The sequence below is a fragment of the Thunnus maccoyii genome, chromosome 5, assembly GCF_910596095.1.
Source record: "Thunnus maccoyii chromosome 5, fThuMac1.1, whole genome shotgun sequence".
Taxonomy (NCBI): Eukaryota; Metazoa; Chordata; class Actinopteri; order Scombriformes; family Scombridae; genus Thunnus; species Thunnus maccoyii.
Window position 1 is genome coordinate 9104465 of NC_056537.1, and position 19071 is coordinate 9123535.

Sequence of the window (19071 nt, forward strand, 5' to 3'; positions counted from 1 at the left end):
AAAAACGATACATTATGAGCATATACATAACATATATAACATAATAATATTTCACAGCTTTCTTGTTTTTAACATATCTAATTCCATATTCAATTAAATCTTAAAGTGTCTAAAGTTAGATTTGCAGTTATAGCCTATTGATACCTGTCTGAAAGCATCATCTTGTTATCCACACTTAAAAAATAGGTATTTGGAGTTATGAGAAATAAGAAATAAGATTAACAATAAAGAAATAAATGAAATAAAAAATAATGAGTCAGTGCCTCAACAAGACAAGCCACATTGTAAATTGCCGATAGGAATGCATGGATTGATCATTGGTGACCATTACCTTCTTACGACTATCATTACCTTATAAAGGTGATTTTGGCTGTGACTTTAAAAGTGCTGCTGTAAAGGTCCCATGTGACAGTACGGATGCGACTCTACTATGTAGTCGCGTTGCCTTCAGGGCACCTCCGACTTCCATGTTTCGTCGTTAACGATTTGTGCCGCATTCAGTGTCCTTGGTTGTTTTGGTTGTTCTTCTTTCTTCTAAAGCAACCAAAGTTACAATTTGCTGTAACAGCAGAATAAAGAGGAGAAAAATCAGGATTATGAGGACTGTAATTCATATCTCAAGATATTTGGTATTCTGACAGTGATGTTGGCTTTTTATGCGGGCTTTTATTTTTCAAGTCCATCATTTCTTAATAAACTCCTGATCATTTCTTAGTTTTCCTCTTGAAATAAAGATTTTATTTAGTAGTAATTATAGGGAAAATGATCAATAGAGACTGTTATCATCTTTAAAAGAAGTTTATGGTATCCAGGAGTTTTGCTGAAAGAGCTGCTCCATTTAAACAAAACCAAAGTAAAAAAAAAAGTAAATATTAATTCATCACTGCTCTGTTAAAGGAAACTACAGTATGTTTGTCTTTGGATTGCTGAATTGGCCTAATGAGCTCTAACCAGGATACAAAACTTTTGATTGGATTTAATTAATTGGAATTGTACCAACTATCAAGGCCAAAACACATCCCTGCCAAATGGCACACATCAAAACAGCCGCCCCTTTGATTTTCTATGCACTGTCCTATTTCCAGTGTCGCCACCCCTGAAAAAACAGTTTTTTTTAATACCAGAGAAAAAGCTTTTTTGTACTTCAATACAATGTTGGCACAACTACAGACGTTATTTACTAGTTTGTTGCTTGCTTTTCACTGTAGTTTTAACTATTACTATTTCACTTGTTCCTGTATCTACAAGGCAAAAATGAATTAATTGTTGGTTGATCTGCTGGTCTCAAAACATAATCTCACTACTCAGATTATTGTTTTTTCATTATTATTTCATTAATTTTTTTTTATTAATCAAAAATAGGCAACTATAATGGGCAACTCACCCATTGCATTTCATTGCCCTGCGCTGTACTCATAGAACTGGAGTTACATCCAGGTAACTACTATATATTTCATTTTCACTCTGTCTGTTTGACCTATAATTGATTCCCAGTCATGTAGTTCTTGGAGAAAATATGTTAAAAATGTTTAGAAGTTTGAATACCTGTACAATAACGCACCTTTTATTACCACAAGTTGTTTTAAAAGCTTTCCTACCGCTCAAACGGCCTATTTTTACGTTTCAGGTATCATACAACTTGTTTTTTCGATGGTGTCTTTTTTTTCAATTCCTACGTTTTCACCGGACGGTGAACGCATCATGATCGACAAACACACCACCAGCTAAGTAAACATTAAACATCACAGTTACAGGAGTTGCCCAGTAGATATAATAATTATCGAGCCACGATGTGTTTGTTTTTCCTAGAAACTGTTTGTAATGAATAAAAAACAATGCGCTGTAGTTAAATACAGCTCGTGACCTTTAACCTTTCACAGTGTTTGTTCTCAGCAGTAATGGACGGAAGACATGACCCTCCTTGTAGCAGAACAGGCCGTATGAGTTTCACAAAGCAGCTCAGTTTCGCAACGAGAGTGGCCGTGTCGGAGGCGGAAGGTGAACCCGAGCTACAAAACCTCTTAACAGGTAAGATTAATCTGCGTGTTCGCGTTAAATCACAGGTCTGTATTATCTTTGACAAGCTAACTCATGTTGTTAGCTAGCTAATAGTCAGCGCGAGAACAAGCTGTGACATTGCACGTGCTTCCCTGTTCCTTCTGCAAAGACTGCTTGACAACAATGAAACTGTAAGATTGGCCGGATTAGACTTCCACATGGCAATGCTGTTGAGCTGGTGTTTGATTACTAATGTGTAATTTACAAGGACACATCTGGTATTAATATCGATCATAATGTGTTTTTACTGCTTAAAATAACAGCTGTTCATAAGTTATCGTGCCAGTATTTCATTAGCAAGCTATTCTGTGTAGTTAAACTCCCCCTGTTTGTACACTTTGTCTTATCTTCTCGTATAGTATGAACGTAGCTAGTAGATATATCTACTCTATACCTACCAATCGTATATCTACTGTTCCGTGTTGTACAGCCTCTTTTACACACTTCTGCCTGGAAGTCTGATATGTTTTGCTGATAACACATGAAACCAGGTCTATCAGGTCTATCAGGCTGTGACTTGTACCTTAAATGCAACAGGAAGAAGACAGGAATTGAGGAATTTCCTAATTTATAATGCAGCAGTAATTGCAGAAACAATAATATTCAGACAAACCAGACATTCAGATGAGGAAATGGGTTAGCAACACTCTCTTTTATATATTTGCATAATGCAAAATAATTGCATAACATATTCACTGCAAGGACATACTGTTCTAGTGGTAAATCAGCCTGCCTGGTTATGCAGGATTGCAGGGAGGAGGTGAGTGAAATTGCCACGTTTAAGTGTAATAAATCGCCAAAATCAAATAAAATGTGTTGGAAGTGTTGTGACCTACTGAGGTCATGTTACAATTCTATAAATAACACTAACCGTGTAACAAGAGGTCATCTCCCTTGGTGCTGCAATGATTAGTCGATCAACAGAAAATTAATCTGCAACTATTAAGATAATCGAATAATCGTTAGTCATTTTTTTATAGTAAAAATGTCATTTGCTGAGGTCAGCTTCTCAAATGTTTGTCTTTTTTTGTCATACATGATAGTAAATTGAATATCTTTGGCTTTTTGGACTGTTGGTCAGACAGAACAAGACATTTGAGGACATCACTGTGAGCTGTGGGAAATTATCACAGACAGTTTCTACTAATTTCATATTCAGACGTGTTTTTTTTTTTATAGATAAAATGATTAATCAAGAAAATAATTTTCAGAATAATCGTTATTGAAAGTAATTTTTAGTCCTAATCTCACTTATTGCCAGGGCAGTTTTTTGATTGACATTAGAGTTGAAACAATTAGTTGATTAATTGATTAGATGGCATTAGTCAACACTTTTTATAACTGAGGAGTCATTTTCCCCAAATCACTGTATTATCTTTGGGTTTTGTGCTGTTGGTTGGACAAAAACTATTTGAAGATGTCAACCTGGGCTCTAGAAAAATGTCTTCATAATTTTCAGTATTACATTTTATAGACCAAAGAAATAAATTAATTGAGATGATAATTGGCAGATTAACCAATAATGGAAACAATCATCAGTTGCAGCTCTGATTTACCATGTGTATCATACGAGAGCCTTTTATTGATAAATTATGATTAAAAATTGTGGTTTTAGTGTCTCATCTGGTATTGTAACGCCTCCTGAGAGTCATTTGGGATCAGACAGTCCTGAAATGAATGAATATATGGGATGAACCCTTCACGTTCTTTGCAGCTGATCAGAAAGGATGGGTATTGTTAGGATTTTATTGATATTGATACTGATACTTATCGATACTCTTATTGATACGACTCTCTGTAATTTGGTGCAAAAAATAAAGACATGACATGAAAAAATGAAAAGATTCAACAGAACCATTACCAATTTAGTACTGGTTCTTGATTCCCATCCCTACTGATCACAGAGCTTTAATGCTGAATGTTCTTGGTTCTTGCAGGTGTGATGGCAGTCGGAGGGTTGACGACCGCAGACACGTGGCTTTAGGGGTGCAGCGCTGCCTGGGCCGGCACCATGCAGCAAAAAGGTGCCATCCAAATTATCGAATGGGAGGACCTGGACAAGAGGAAGTTCTACTCCCTGGGTGTGTTCATGACCTTGACCACCAGGGCCACCGTGTACCCGGCCAGCCTCATCCGTACTCGTCTCCAGGTGCAGAAGGGGAAAGCCCTCTACTCCGGTACCTTTGATGCTTTCTGTAAGATCCTGCGAGCAGAGGGCGTGCAAGGACTCTACCGCGGCTTTATGGTCAATACGTTCACACTGATCTCAGGACAAGCTTATATCACCACCTATGAACTGGTGCGCAAATATGTGTCCCAGTACTCGCCCAGTAACACGGTGAAGTCAGTGGTGGCAGGAGGGGCGGCGTCCCTGGTGGCCCAGACCATCACTGTTCCCATTGACGTGGTGTCCCAACACCTGATGATGCAAGGACAGGGGGAACACCTGACTCGCTTCAAGGCCAAACCCAAAATGATGCTCGCGGCGACTAAACGCAGACTGACTTTCGGGCAAACCCGTGACATTACGGTGCAGATATTTGCAGCCGATGGTTTCAGGGGATTTTACAGGGGCTACGTGGCTTCGCTACTCACGTACATCCCAAACAGTGCACTCTGGTGGCCTTTTTATCATTTTTATGCAGGTAAATCAGCGGTGGTTTATAATAGATGTTCTTAGCTGCTACACGTATGTGAGTGTGGACTGAAATCTATTACAGCTCATAATTTTATCTAATATGAAACTGTTTCTTAGCACCACACGTAGCATGATGTTAAATACTCATTTTCATCAAACTAGTTACAGCTAAATTACAACTTCAACCAAATCTGTAAGACTACTGCTTTGTCTGACACTGTTTTCATATCTTTTGCGTTCCCAGAGCAGCTGTCCTTGATGGCGCCCAATGAGTGCCCTCACCTGATTCTGCAGGCTTTTGCAGGACCAATGGCAGCAGCAACCGCCTCCACCATCACCAATCCCATGGATGTTGTTCGAGCAAGAGTACAGGTAAACGCTGAAGGCTGCCATTATGCAGTACATCAAATAGAGAAATTTAATATATACTTTTAGTGAAGGGACTCTAGCAGAAACAGTGTGTCTTTGAGTGTTATTAGAGGTTCATATTTTAAAAACAGATGTCACTGCCAAGAATTAGAAATATTTCCATCATAGTATAATATTGCAGGGACGGAAAATCATTTTAATTTGCCTTGAAACTTTTGATGTGTCTCTTCAGTGGAAGGGTGAAACTCTAGGATACATGACAGCCATTATATACAGAAAAAATACATCTTTAACAATTGAATGAATAATAGTTGTAAAGGGGCTAAAATTTAATTGAAGATATTATGATGTCACTATGATCAGGGTTACATCACTGGACAATACAGCTTGACCTAGGGCTCTGGGATATGACCAAAATCTCTTATCCTGATATAGGTCATTTTAAATCCCAATAACAATACCTATAACGATATAGCACATTTTAATATCTCACAGCCCTAGCTTGACCTTGCTCAAAATGTCATATAAAGGCTAATATCTGATAAGGTGGACGTTTAATGTGTTGCTCAAGGTTGCGTCCCGAAAATTCCCAGAAGCCCTTAATAGCGCAGGAGTAGGTTGTAATTATTGGATTTGCTGCTAGGTAGTGCACTGTATGCCTACAGCTTAGTGAAAGTAAAATTGGGACCTAAAGGGAGAAGATTCACCTCCATGGAAGAAGGACAAGTGTATCACATCTAGAGGAGAGTCCTTTTGAAGGGGATTAGAAAAGTACTCTTCAAAGATTTGAGGGTTTTTAAACAATTCCAGGAAATTTTGGGTTCCCTGTCGTATGCGCACTACAGTAAATCACACTGCGAGGCTTCATATGAAGAAACGAGGGAGTATTAACTAACACAAGTTTGTCATAATCCACAGTGAGTGGATTATGAGTCATATGTTCAGCATTCAGACTCAAAATTTATATGCTAGCTCATAACTGGAGGGTGTAGAGAACATCAGTATTTTGTCATAAATCTACAGAACCATTCAGTAATCATCTTAAACCTTTCTCTCTAATTTTACTACTGAAACCGCACTTTGTATCAGAATCGGTGTATTGATATTCTCAACATCAAATACAGCTGCCTTTTCTCTGTAAGCTACACTCCCTCTAGTTTCTAACATTACTCAGTAGTTTCTTAACTCGCTAATGGGATAGCTGGCAGGCAGGCTTAGAGGTGTTTGTGTCTGAGGACACAAGTTCAGCAGATGTTTTCACAAAGTCTGCTGTTCCTGCAGCGGTCATTGTTCGCTTAATACCATTTGAGACTGAAGCACAGACCTGCCTGTAATGAATTGGATGTTGCCTCTAAGCCCTAAAAACAACCTATGTAATATAATTTTTCAAAAAACACTTTCCTGTCCATTGAAGGTGGAGGGACGATCATCTGTCATCGAGACGTTCAAGCAGCTGCTGGCAGAGGAGGGCGTCTGGGGGATGACCAAGGGGCTGTCGGCCCGCATCATTTCTTCCACGCCCACATCGGTGCTCATTGTGGTGGGATACGAGACTCTGAAGAGACTGAGCCTGCGAGCCGAGCTGGTAGAGTCCAGACACTGGTGAAAAGCCAGAGGAACCTCAAGCCGGGCTTTACCTCGTCACAGCCAGCCAGGCAGGAGATAAAGACCCTGACGTGTTTCTCGGCTCTCTGTGCAGCTGCTCCAACATACCTTTTTAGAACTGTTGTTTTAATGCAGGTATGATGATGCAGCAGAGTGCAGGAGGTGATGTTTGTCTTTAGGTAAACTTGAGAGTTACAGGTGATACAACCTTGCATTTTTCTGTTTGTCAAACTTGTTTCTACTGGCCTTTATTTGTCTAAATGGTTACTGTGAAACCTGGAAATGTAAGTGAAAACGAAATACTGCGTTTTGCCCAAATTGATTTAAAACAATGACCCCTATTCCTTAAATTTGATTGATTAAAAAAATAAAGCTGCATCTTAAAGGATAGTAGATAGTTGATTAGTGTATCCAGTGTAGTAGGACAATGATATATCTTTTATTGTGTCATAATGTAACCTGACCTAAGCTTTCGGACATGTGATGCACGTCCTGAGCTTACTGTCCCAGCTGGTACGTTTTTTAAAATAGAGCTACCGGTACTCAGCAGTAAATTGTAATATGTACTTTAAGATAATTTGTGACAATTTTCTTCCCGTTTGCCAAAATCTGGAGACACAACTGCCTTGTTTCTGCTTTATTGAGCACATAAAAGAGCAGAAGAGCTCGATATCTGAGTGCATTCCAGTGAAATTAAATTTATACGTATGGACGTCTGCAACATCTGCAAAGAATCTCACCTTTGTGACGGCCCACCAGAAGAGAGATTATGTTTTGTACTTTATTGTATTTAATTATAGTATTGGCTGATCACTGGCACAGAAAAAAAACAGAAAACTCTAAAGTTAAAAGCTGAATTTTCTCAAATATCCTTGAACTGATGGACTGTTTCAGGACATAATAAATGTATCTCTAGAGGTGTTTGTGAAACCAGGCCCAGGTTGGTTTAGTTTGACCGTTACGTAGCTGTCGTCTGTGCAGCAGTGTGCAGGTATATGATGAACTCTATGTACAGTATGGGTGAGTTAACTGGGCCAATCTGGCAGTTGTTTCTTTTTTTTTTTTTTTTTATATATCTTTAGATGTGACTGTACAAAACAAAGTGGATCTTGACAAAAGAAGAAAAGGGGTGACGCTGTAGGAGAGTGTTACAGGCCTTCACACAATCATCTTGATTTATTTCAGGGTGTGCGTTCTTTCTCTTCTGTTCTGCACATTATTTATACTTTTTTGGATCATATCTACAACCATTTCGTTACAGCGCAGAAACCTTAACCGCTGAGCCATTTCGCTGTTTGGTTAAAGCTAATGCAAAGGCAGAGGTCGAGTAAAGGCAGCAGCAACAAACCAGCATGCAAAACAAAACTCCGAAGTTGCCTTCAGTCACCTGTTGAGTGTGAGGTGTATCAACAAGGCTACTGTCATGTTAGAAAAGACATGTACTGTAAACGCAACAGTGACTACTGCCAGAAAACATCTCAGAGGTTTGACTTTCTGTGCCTTTTTTTTTTCTTTTTTAATAAACTGTCTTTGTTGTGTTTGTGTTTGCAAACGGCACTTTTCAGTTTGTACAACACAATATTCAAGTGAATGAGAATAATGGACTCAACAATTCCTACACGATTTCTGGAAAACAAATGGACCTTTGCCTGTATGGAGGAAGTTGTGTGTTAGGCGACACCTAAAATTATCAACTGCCTGCTGTGTTTGTAATAAAGAATTGTCAAATGTACAGTTTGATGTGTTTTAAACATTGAGAACCTGTGGACCTGTGAAAAGAAATAAAGATTTGTGAATCACTGCAGAGGTTGATCACTACAATGATACATTTTTAAAATGTTTTTCTTTTTTCTTAAAGTATTTCAGCCCCAGGTGTGACTGGTTGTTGGACCTTGATAGTAAAAATCGTAGCTGTAGATGTTTCCTAGACAGCTCTTTGCTCCTGCAGCATCAGTAGATTATAAAGCTGCAGTACAGCTGCTGACCACTGGAGGGAGCACGAGATTGTGCTTCATCTCCAACAGACTGCAGGAGGATGTTTTAAAGTTTTCACACACTACAGGATGATACAGATGTAATAGAGTTATGATTGTAAACAGAAAAACAGATTAAATTCTGAGTCTGAACATCCAACATCACAATGGAGTCTGAAATCTGACAAATTAGTCAGTTTTCAACAGTCTCAGACCACTAATAACTAACTACATAGGATGCTTGGGGCTGAAACAGAAATTACTCCAACCAGCTTAAGTTTTTGAACATTTTTATAAATCTATAAAATGTCAAAAACCAAAAGCTATTAAATTGACAATACAAAAGTAGATCACTAACTGAGGTACTAGTTAAGATTTCAACCCACAAAAAAAGACACAGAGACAGAAATACAAAAAAAACCCTTTTATTTGACCGTTTTGATCAAGTGCAAAATAATCCATAACATTTACACCCCCCTCCCTCCATCCCTCCCTCCTTCCCTCCCTCCCCGCCTCAATAACCAACTTCAACTCCATGATTATTGTAAACAGCTCTGAAGATCTTCTCGTCTTGTTTTCTGTATCGGACGTCTTTGCTCACATGGGACAGTCGTAGATGTGTATGGCGCGGTCATCTCCAGCTGAGATGATCTTTGAGCCGGTGCTGTTGTACTTTACGCTCCACACCTGAGGACCAACAGACAGTAATGAGATTTAAGTTCATCTAGTCTGTGCTCTTCTTTGATCACGTATTAGTAATCCACATTTTGAAAAACTTGTATCTATATTATTGTATTCACAAACTTGATACTGTGACACAATGTCCCACATGGCAATTACCCTACATTTAAAAAGGGTAATAATTTAAGTAATTGCACATGGATTTACAGCATTTTGGAGGGGAAGCTGTTCATAGAAAGCATTTGTTCCTTTCTGCTAATCTTCAACAAACATAATTGTAACTTTAGGCAGTTGAAGCAAAAACCTACAACAACAAATTAAGCAGCGCCTAAGAGCTACGAACCAAGAAAAAAAATGTTCCAAATAGAAGAACAAAGCAGCTGCTGAACAGTTAATTGGCTGCAAATTGTCCCTGTAGATTCTCTGGATTTACTGTTATTTCATGGCAAGTCACAAAAGAAATATGGGAGACACAAACACGCCTCTGATCCCCTCTCCGAGGAGCCGTGCTATTTTAATCAGAGGCTTTTTTGTAGTGCAGATGAACCACCCCACAGGCGTCTGCAACCAGAGATCTAATGACAGCTGGGATTATTGGTTTTGCCGGAGCTTAAACATCAGAGAAGGGTTATGTGAGGGGCCGCTGCATGACATTGGCCGTGCTGATTTCCCAACACATTAGCACCTACAAGCGGATGGATTTTCTCACTTTGAATTTGGATTATATCACATTCGGGTCAAAAAACACAGGATTTTCTTTGTCACCTGGTCTTGATGGTCGAAGAAAGTGTTGATACATGCTCTGGAGCTGGCGTCCCAGACCTTCACACTCTTGTCAGACGAGCTGAGGGTAGAAGAGGAGAGACAACGTTTGACATGTTTTACAGTTCATCTTAGTGTCAAACTTTGTAACGTCTGACTGGTCTGAACGGTTTATCTTGGCACCGTCGACTGGAAACTTTTTCCTGAAAAACAGCTTCAGCTGACGATGTTAAAGCACGATGGAAGTGAAAGCTTGGGAAAGTAGAGGAAAACACTTCTGCTACATTTCTAATGTACACAAACAGACAGCAGCAGATTTTATGGTCACAACTACTGCCTATTATATAATAATAATAATAATTAACTTAGTTTATTTATGTAGCACTTATCAAAACCAGAGATCACAAAGTGCTTTATAAGGACAAATGAAAAAGTCAACAGAAAAAAACAAACAAAACCAACCACATGCAGACAAATTTATCCAAATTGAGTAAGAGAATAAGGTAGAAATACATTCAAAATTAAATATTTAAAAGAGGTTATTCAAAGGCCTTTTGAAAAGAAATGTGTTTTCAGAAGTGATTTAAAAGAAGATACTGATTTTTCAAGATCGACAGGCAGGTTGTTCCAAAGTTGAGGTTTTAACAGCAAAAGCTTTGTCCCCTTTAGTCTCACACCTCAGACTACATGCAGGTTTGTAACGGGCAAGTAATTCAGAAATATAGTCTGGAGCTAAGACAAATGCTAAGTGCTCTTAACGTCATAAGTAAAATCTTCAAATTGATTCTGTAATAAACTGGTAGCTAATGTAAAGACATTAAGAGGGGAGAAATATATGATCTCTTTCCTTGGTTTTATTATTGGTATGATTATTATAATCACTTACAGTGGCACAGTTTGTTTCAAGTCTGTCAATCATGTTGCAGAAATGCAGCTGATTTTGTTTCTATGCATCAGCAGAGCAGCATGAAATTCTACCTCCCGAAGCTGTTTTGAAGCTGCAGTGTGAAATCTTACCTCGAGACAAAGTGGGAGTCATCTGGGGAGAAGGCGACATTAAGAACCCAGGATCCGTGTCCGCTCAGCGTGCCCGCCAGGTTGGCGTGTTGCCTACAGAATAATATCAGCAAAAGTTTATAAAGGAAACAAAACGCTACTTTCTAAAGAACCAAAAGTGTAAAACAAAAAAAAAACCTACACATCATATATCTTGATGTAGCCGTCGTCGGAGGCTGTGACCAGGAGCTGGGAGTCGGGGGAGAAGGTGAGAGATCTGATGGGCATGGCGTGACCTGAAGAGAGAGAGAGAGAGAAGAGGCACTCAGGAAGATGTAAGTCTCAGTGAAAAGGTTGTTGGTTTGGCAGCTTAATGACCTTCATACTTGTTCAAAAAGCTTGAAGTTAGTTTTCATCCTTAATAATGAAACCAGTAACAACAGCAAGAGGTGAAAACAGTTTATACTTTATGTTCAATATGTTCTGACTGCAGCTGTGAAAGGTTATTAATTTTACAACATCCTCATTTGCAGTCAGCATGTGTCCAAGAAAATTTGGTTTGGATATTTTAGTCTATTTTCTTAATTTATTAATGTTTGGCCTTGTATATTTGAACTTTTCCCCCCAAATCCATGTTGCTTTTGTTCATTTCATTCCTTCATTTCTTGTCTGATCTGGAATTTCTTATGGCCATCTGTTTAGTAACTGTCCGTAAAAAGTGATTAAAGTAAAGACATTTTTATACCCTAATAAATAAATATATTACCCTAATAAATAGTAATAATTGAACTTACCTTCCAGTGTGTGGAGAAGCTTTCCAGTTGCGATGTCAAAGATATTGATGATTCCATCAATAGCTCCACTGGCCAAATATTTTCCATCTGGGCTCTGAAGAGCAAAAAAAAAACCCAATTCACTTATTCATTATAAGCCTTTAAAAACAACATTTTCGCCTGCAGAGAAAGGCTCAGGAGTTAAAACTAGTGAAAACCTTGGTGTGAATGAGGAGAAACACTAATCAAGATGAGTTATTATAAAGTCAAGACAGGAAGGTCTCAGCCTCTGAGACTCTGCGCTTGATAAGCCGTCATCCAGCCGACAAAAATGACAATTTATGGTTCCTTACGTAAGCTATACTCAGGATGAATTTCCCTCGAGTGTCCAGAGAATATTCCTTCTTGCCGCTTTCCACACCAAAGATGTTGACCTTGCCAAGATGGCTTCCTGTAGCGATGTATTTGGAGTCTGGGGAGAAGGCGACCGTCCATGCATCAACTGCAGAGACGAATAGAAGGGAGGAAGACAGAGGATGAGGAGGATTTAACTCATCACGTGTATTCTTTTCCAGGAATTATTTATTTTAGCAATGCTGGCTACAATGAACACAATTTAATTAATGCAATGTCTCAGCTAGTTTTATTAATGTGTATACCTACTGCAGCACAAACTGTCCCTGAACAAGACATCTAATCTACTTTCTGCTCACTTGCCGATACTATTAATTAAGCTGTAATTATGCTCCGTTAACTATAATGAAATCCACAAAAAGGAGAAGAAAATGAAGGTTTTACAATAACAGGTCTCACTTCTGAAGAATCCAAATATACCAAAATACAGTATGTCCAATGGGGGGAAAAAGGTCTTTAATCCAGTGACCCAGACCAACCGCTGAGTGAAACGGGTTGTCACTAACACAAGTCGACATGACATTTAGATGAAGTACAGCTTGGTTCACGATACACAACGAAACGGACATTTCTGCGTGTGGGGTTCCTGAAAGGTGAGTGTAAAAAAAAAAAACATAACATGAGCTTCTTGTGCTACAGTACGCAGCAGACCAGACCTCCAGGTTTGTTTTAATACTAAACTGAATGATAATTTCCTTTGTAACGTTATTCAAGTGTAAGAACCAATGTTCACTTGAAAATAAATACTCAACACAACACAGGTATGATTTTCAAAGTCACTCCAAATAAGTTATACTTTTAAACTTATAAAAAGGGAATTCTCTACAAATAACATCCTTATCCGTAATGACAAAATCCAGCCAAAAGTGACATATCTTACATTAAAACTACATTTTGACTATAAAGTGGGAACGATCCATCATTTAATCAATGATTAACAGTGAAAAGGTTACAGTCGAAGGACAAAAACACTGCTGAAATGAATTCAAAGTACACAGACGGCTAGAGCTGCTTTAACCCTCTAAAACCTACATAGACAAAGAAGCACCTGGATATAGTTTTATATTTTAGACAATTCTGAGCTTATTCCTTCAGTGAGTATCAGGTGTTATACATCACATGATTCAGGGGAATCTGCCTTTGTGTCAGCATACAATATTTGACAAAAAAAGAAAAACAACCAGTGAAAAAACCTTGAGTTTTGTCAAATAATTCCATAGTCAATCAGGGAATTTCTGTTTTCTCAATGTGTAAAGTTGTATTTTAGGTGTTTTGGAGCTACATGTCAAGTTTGGTGCAAATCCACCTTTTCCTTAGTGAGTTACAGCCATTTATTTGCAAAGTGTCCTGGGTGTTTTTTTAGTAGACAATGTGACAATATATAAATTTTGGTGCTGTCTTTATATTTTGATCAATATCACCTCTGAGAGTAAATATCAAAATGTTATATATCATTGGAAAATAAACACCCTAATCTGTTGATATATGGAAGACTGTAGTCGTTTACTTTTTGCTCAGTGCACATGGTGACTCGAGGGAAGCCTGTAAGACAGCAAGCTTCTGTTCCTGTATCAAGTGATTGCACGCACCGTAAATCGACCCTGATGGTCGTAAAGATACAAGTCAAGGCGCCTCGGTAAGCTGAGAGTCTCACAGTTCAGAAAAAAAAAGAAGGCTTGTCAATATTATAAACAGTTCTAAAGTTATTTAATGTTTTCTAGAACATGGTCTTCAGTCCCAGAGGTTTAATCAAAAGCCAGGAGAAGAATAATCACAGAGAAAATATAATATTCATTAGATTTTTGTCTCTCTTGGATATAGAGCTGCAGGAAGCATGATCTCTAGCACCTAGTATAAATCAAATCAATAAACACTGACAATCCTCCGAGTCTTACCTGGTCCTGCATCCATGGACTTGATCTGTTTTCCAGACTCCAGGTCCCAGAGGCGGATGTGAGCATCGAGGGAGCTGGAGGCGGCGATTGCTCCGTTGTGACTGATGTCCACTGACACCACACCCAGCTGGTGGCCCTCCAGGGTCCACTGCAGCTCCAGCTTCTCATCTGACCTGCATGTGCAGCGCGGCGCAGGGATTTGTTTGGTCACGTCAAGTCAAATCAAGTTTATGTAGGCAGCACATTTAAACAAAGACTTCTGAGAAACTGGGGTCCGTTTCACCAAATTTGCAACATGAGATAACTTCCTCTCATGCTAATCTTGAAATGTTTGACTAATCAAAACAAACATCGCACTGGTGACTCACATATTAACATGCGAGAGTCTTGTAGGACTAATTTATTTGCAAATTGAGAGCAACAATCATATGTGTAGTGTGACATTTGCGTGCACAGTAAGTAGTTTTCACAAATTGCTGGTGTAAAAATGGATCTGAGTCAAACAAAAAAAGTGTAACAGCCAATTATATCACTGTTGTAGATTATAATTCTTTACACTAACAATAATTAAGTCCTGAAATGGCAGTGAGCTTTTTTCACATAGACCAGGTCTAGACCAAACTCTTTAATGGTCCTTTGGTAAAGATCCTCTTAAGAGGTAAATGTTAAAAGTCACATTGGTGTATTTAGGACTTCAAATCTCAAGACGATATCGCTCCCATATCACCATGAAAGAGCAGCTACTGCTGGGACTCAAACTACAGAAGTGTGCTATGACAGTCTGAGTGCAGCAGAGGTCATAAATATAACCCTCTCTCGTTAAAACTCAGAGAGAAGACATATTTGTTCAATGAGTTCAATGAAGATGGAAAAGAGTCTCGCTCAGTTAACTGGGCTTTTCTGACCTGGAATGAACACTGGCTTGGCTCTTGTCAAATCAGAAATATGAAGTTTCACAGCACATAAAATTGATATGATCTGTGGGCTGAATGCTATTTGAACTGAACCTTGGAAAATATGGTACAGTTTTGTTTTGACAGTCATACTGTTGTTTTTTTGGTATTTGTGCAAATCTTAAAAGATTTGTTTTAAGTCCATGAAAACAGAGAGAAAACAAATCTAGATGTTAATTAAATCCAATGTTACAAAACAAGAAAACACACAAATACAATATTGGGCAAGAAAACAACATCAACTAGACACATAACTATCAGTAAAATGTCTAAAGTGTCATCGTCATGAAAAAAAACAAAAACAAACTCACCATTTCCAGACTTTGACCATATCATCTAGTGAGCCAGTGACGATAGTTTCTGTCCCGTCCGCCTCACTTTTACCCCACGCTGCCGTCCAGATAGCATCATCGTGTGCTGAGAGGAAACAAACTGCAGGTTAAACCTCTGACAACAGTGTGATAATGACTTGTATTACATCCCAAATACTAGTGGGGCTGATGGGAAGAGTATTTAAAGGATCAGGCTAATGTTGCTCAATATTTTTCTTACTGTGAGCAAATCTCATGTAAAGACTGAAACTAACATTGCTTTGCTTTAGTGTCTCTCGGTTCTTTCAGACGTCCAGACCCTGTCTGTGGTCCTCAGTCCACAAACCCATTTGTCAGAACGGCTGAGTACGTTTTTACCAAACAAACGTAAACAAAAAGGTAAATAATGCATTAGTGCACATTAATACACATTTCAAATACATTATATGAGACTTTTGCAGGATCAGGATAACTTCATTGTTGATTTTGGTCTTTTCGTGGGATTTGATGACAATATGGAAAACACAGAATAATGACAGCCTTATCCTTTAATCTCCTAATTATGTGGCTACTGCTTTGTCATCTGCTGAGAGAGAAAAACAAACCCTGTGCATGTTTAATGTGAGGGAAAAGGCTGCGGCAGAGCTCTGAATAACGGGACTTTCAGGGGAAACTCAAAGGTAACTTATCACATTGAAAAGTTATACAGTGAGACTTTGCTCATAACGTTACTCACCGTGTTCTTGCTTGAAAAGAATGCTGTACTGAAATTGAAGCACAAGTTAACAGTTATGTTTGATTCTTCTTTTGTTTTCCAAAACAGATTACAGTGTAATATTCATGATGCACAGCCCAAACTGTTCCTGATGTACAAAGAACGACAGTCTGTTGATGGTTGGTACGAACCAAGATTTATTCAATATTGTCTGATGGAAAAACAACCACATTGTAGAGCTTGGTATAGAAGACAAAGTTCTTTGTTTGCAATGTAATGAAATCAGCTTTTATTCTTGTCTATGTTTGGTGTCTTGTAAGTCTATGTGGGCTGGCCACTTGTATGTATATAAAACAATAACTAATCTTTAAATTCTTTCATTTAGGAAATGCTGAGTGTATTTAAAGGACGGGTTCACAGCTTTTCAAGACTGTTTTAAACAATAGTCAAGCTCCCAAATGAACATTGAAATAGGTTTTTCTTGCTATAATCATTCCTCCTGATCATACTGACCATTAGGAGATTCCTTCATAATGTACTTACAATATAGTTGATGTGGGTGTATTTAAAGGTTTATCTGATATTCAAACAGTAGCATCTACCAGAGACAACTGTGTCTCCATTAGAGCTGCAAACTTTTGGAACACAATACCCAGCATGACAATGCTCTAACTTCACTAGTTTCAAATCACAATTGAAATCATGGCTGAAACAGAACCAATCATGTGACCATTAACCACATAGATACTAACCAGAGAGTATTTTATTTTAGTTTTTGTATGATGCAATGTTTTAAATAGATAGTGCTTTTAGTTTTGTATGATGTACTGTTTATTTACTATACCCCAGTGTGAGTTGTAACACTTGATACCATAATTCTTTTGTAATTTGCCTGCCCAGTCAATGACTGTCCATTGTCCCTGTTAAATAAATAAATAAATAAATAAAATAATGTGAAGCTTCAGTCGTCCAAATGAGTCAAATCAAACAGATATCTTTCAACGTTACAGTCTTTTTATTGCCAAACTCCCTCTTTTTGTTACTATACTTCCACTGCAGCTCAACAGGGAAACACTGCCTGAGGAAACACAAAGAGGGAATTTGATGCTAAAAAGACTGTAAATATGGCAGATATCCACTTGATATGACTAACTCAGACTGCTGAAGCCTCATATAAGCTTCAGATAAACTTTTAAATGCAGTTTTGCACAAAATGACTGTGTGGACACAATGTGGATTTTGGCCCCCATCACTTACATTAAAAGCAGATTTGAAGGGGATCTTTTAATAGCCAGTATGAACAGGATGAATGATTACAGTGAGGAAAACCTCTTTCAATGTTCATACATATGAGCACCTGACTGTTGTTTTAAGACAGACTTAAGAAATTGCGAACCAATCCTTGAAAGGATGAAGTTGCTTAAATTTGATGCTTACTTGAGTGCTCATTTTTTTGGTCCTGGTGGTTGGAGAGCCAGATAACTTACTTCAACCTGAAAACAAAGTGACAGTTTGTTAGTGGTACGTTAACAAACAGCAGCAACACATGATGAAACCATGACACACTATTTATTTCAGCAGTTAGCTATCATTACTTAGTTTAGCGACCAATGCAACAAAGATATACGACAAGAGCTTAAGCCTGCAAACATGCTCCAGACAATGGCGTTTAAGTTTAACAGAAAATTTAGTTTTTAATTTAGCATTAATTTGTGCAGTGTTACAGTTGAAAAAGCTACTAGAGTACCGTGGCTAACAGCAGCTAGCTCTGACTAGCAGCGGCCAGTTGGCAACAAAGTGCAATTTCCTATTTAAACATTTACTAGATTATTACGTTATATACCAAGCTAACTGTTTCTATTCTACTATAGTGTAAAATGCGTCCACGTACCTTTAAAACTCCTGTAAAATGTTTAATATAATTTCGGGAGCTCGATGACTTACAAGCGAGACTCCATGACAACATTCAACGTAACTTCCGTTTAGCGTCTTCTTCGTCTGTTTCATTTCGGTTGGCGAGTAACATGAACACTACTGCCGCCAGCGGAACAGAAGAAGAAAGCGTCTACAAAGCGACTGCTAGAGCTGAAAAATATACATGAAATTATTGATTTACATAATTAAAAACATTTATAATGTGTTTCATTTAATATGCGTTTCAAATCAAAACAATATAACAAAAATGTGAGATCAATAGTATATTTGTGAATGCAATAACATTTTTAATTCAGATTTATACATCAATAAATAAATTCAGTAATTTCTTAAATATTAATCACAATATCCTCATTTGTTTTATTTAGCATATTTTATTTAATTACATTTATACACTTAGTTACATATATGATTTAATTTATCTTAAATATTTAATTGTAGCTATTAATAAGAGCAAACACACAATGCCACATGCTGCTTGTAGGCAGTTTCCAGATGTTTTGGTTTGTGACTCCTACTTGCTGCAGGTTGCATATGACTATAGTTTGTTACACCAAACCATGGATCTCCCTTCTTAACTAAATTATTGTTTTATTTGAGCAAATTTTAGCAACCAGAAAAGGTATAATATTTCACAGGAAAACATGCAAACATTCAAAAAAAGTCAGAAGAAGCATGAAAAAAAAATATATTTTTAAATTTCTTTTCTCATTAATCATCTCACAACCTGTCAGTTTTATCTTGTGACCACTGAAGCTCACTAAAATCACTAGGTTAACTTTACTCAGTAAATTACAATCTGTTATTTTGACCCAGTGTTACACACAACAAGCTTTCGCTAAAAATTGTATCAAAAATGTATTGGTTTTTGTACAAAACAACAGTAAAATAAAAAACAAAAGACAGAAACTGGGTCAAATCAACCCCTTCTCTTGAGTGGCTTTCTGGCATTAACCCAATATTGTGTTGGTGCTATATTGACCCAAACTTGGT

General features: G+C 37.9%; 2 protein-coding genes across 2 annotated transcripts; one reads left to right on the forward strand and one right to left on the reverse strand.

Annotated features, from left to right (window-relative positions):
* Positions 1-1684: 1684 nt before the first annotated feature.
* On the forward strand, positions 1685-8474 carry slc25a44a (solute carrier family 25 member 44a). Its single transcript, XM_042411326.1, has 4 exons — positions 1685-2028; positions 3996-4703; positions 4941-5068; positions 6480-8474. The coding sequence occupies exons 2-4, from the start codon at positions 4070-4072 to the stop codon at positions 6669-6671; spliced, it is 954 nt and encodes a 317-aa protein (XP_042267260.1). The 5' UTR covers positions 1685-2028; positions 3996-4069; the 3' UTR covers positions 6672-8474.
* Positions 8475-9139: 665 nt separating this feature from the next.
* wdr61 (WD repeat domain 61) lies at positions 9140-18138 on the reverse strand. The gene is made up of 11 exons (XM_042410601.1): positions 18035-18138; positions 17581-17636; positions 16165-16192; positions 15429-15534; positions 14165-14337; positions 12209-12357; positions 11877-11970; positions 11285-11378; positions 11104-11196; positions 10090-10168; positions 9140-9330 (listed from the first exon to the last, which is right to left on the reverse strand). Exons 2-11 carry the CDS (start codon positions 17590-17592, stop codon positions 9241-9243), a joined length of 918 nt encoding a protein of 305 aa, XP_042266535.1. The 5' UTR covers positions 17593-17636; positions 18035-18138; the 3' UTR covers positions 9140-9240.
* Positions 18139-19071: the final 933 nt, after the last annotated feature.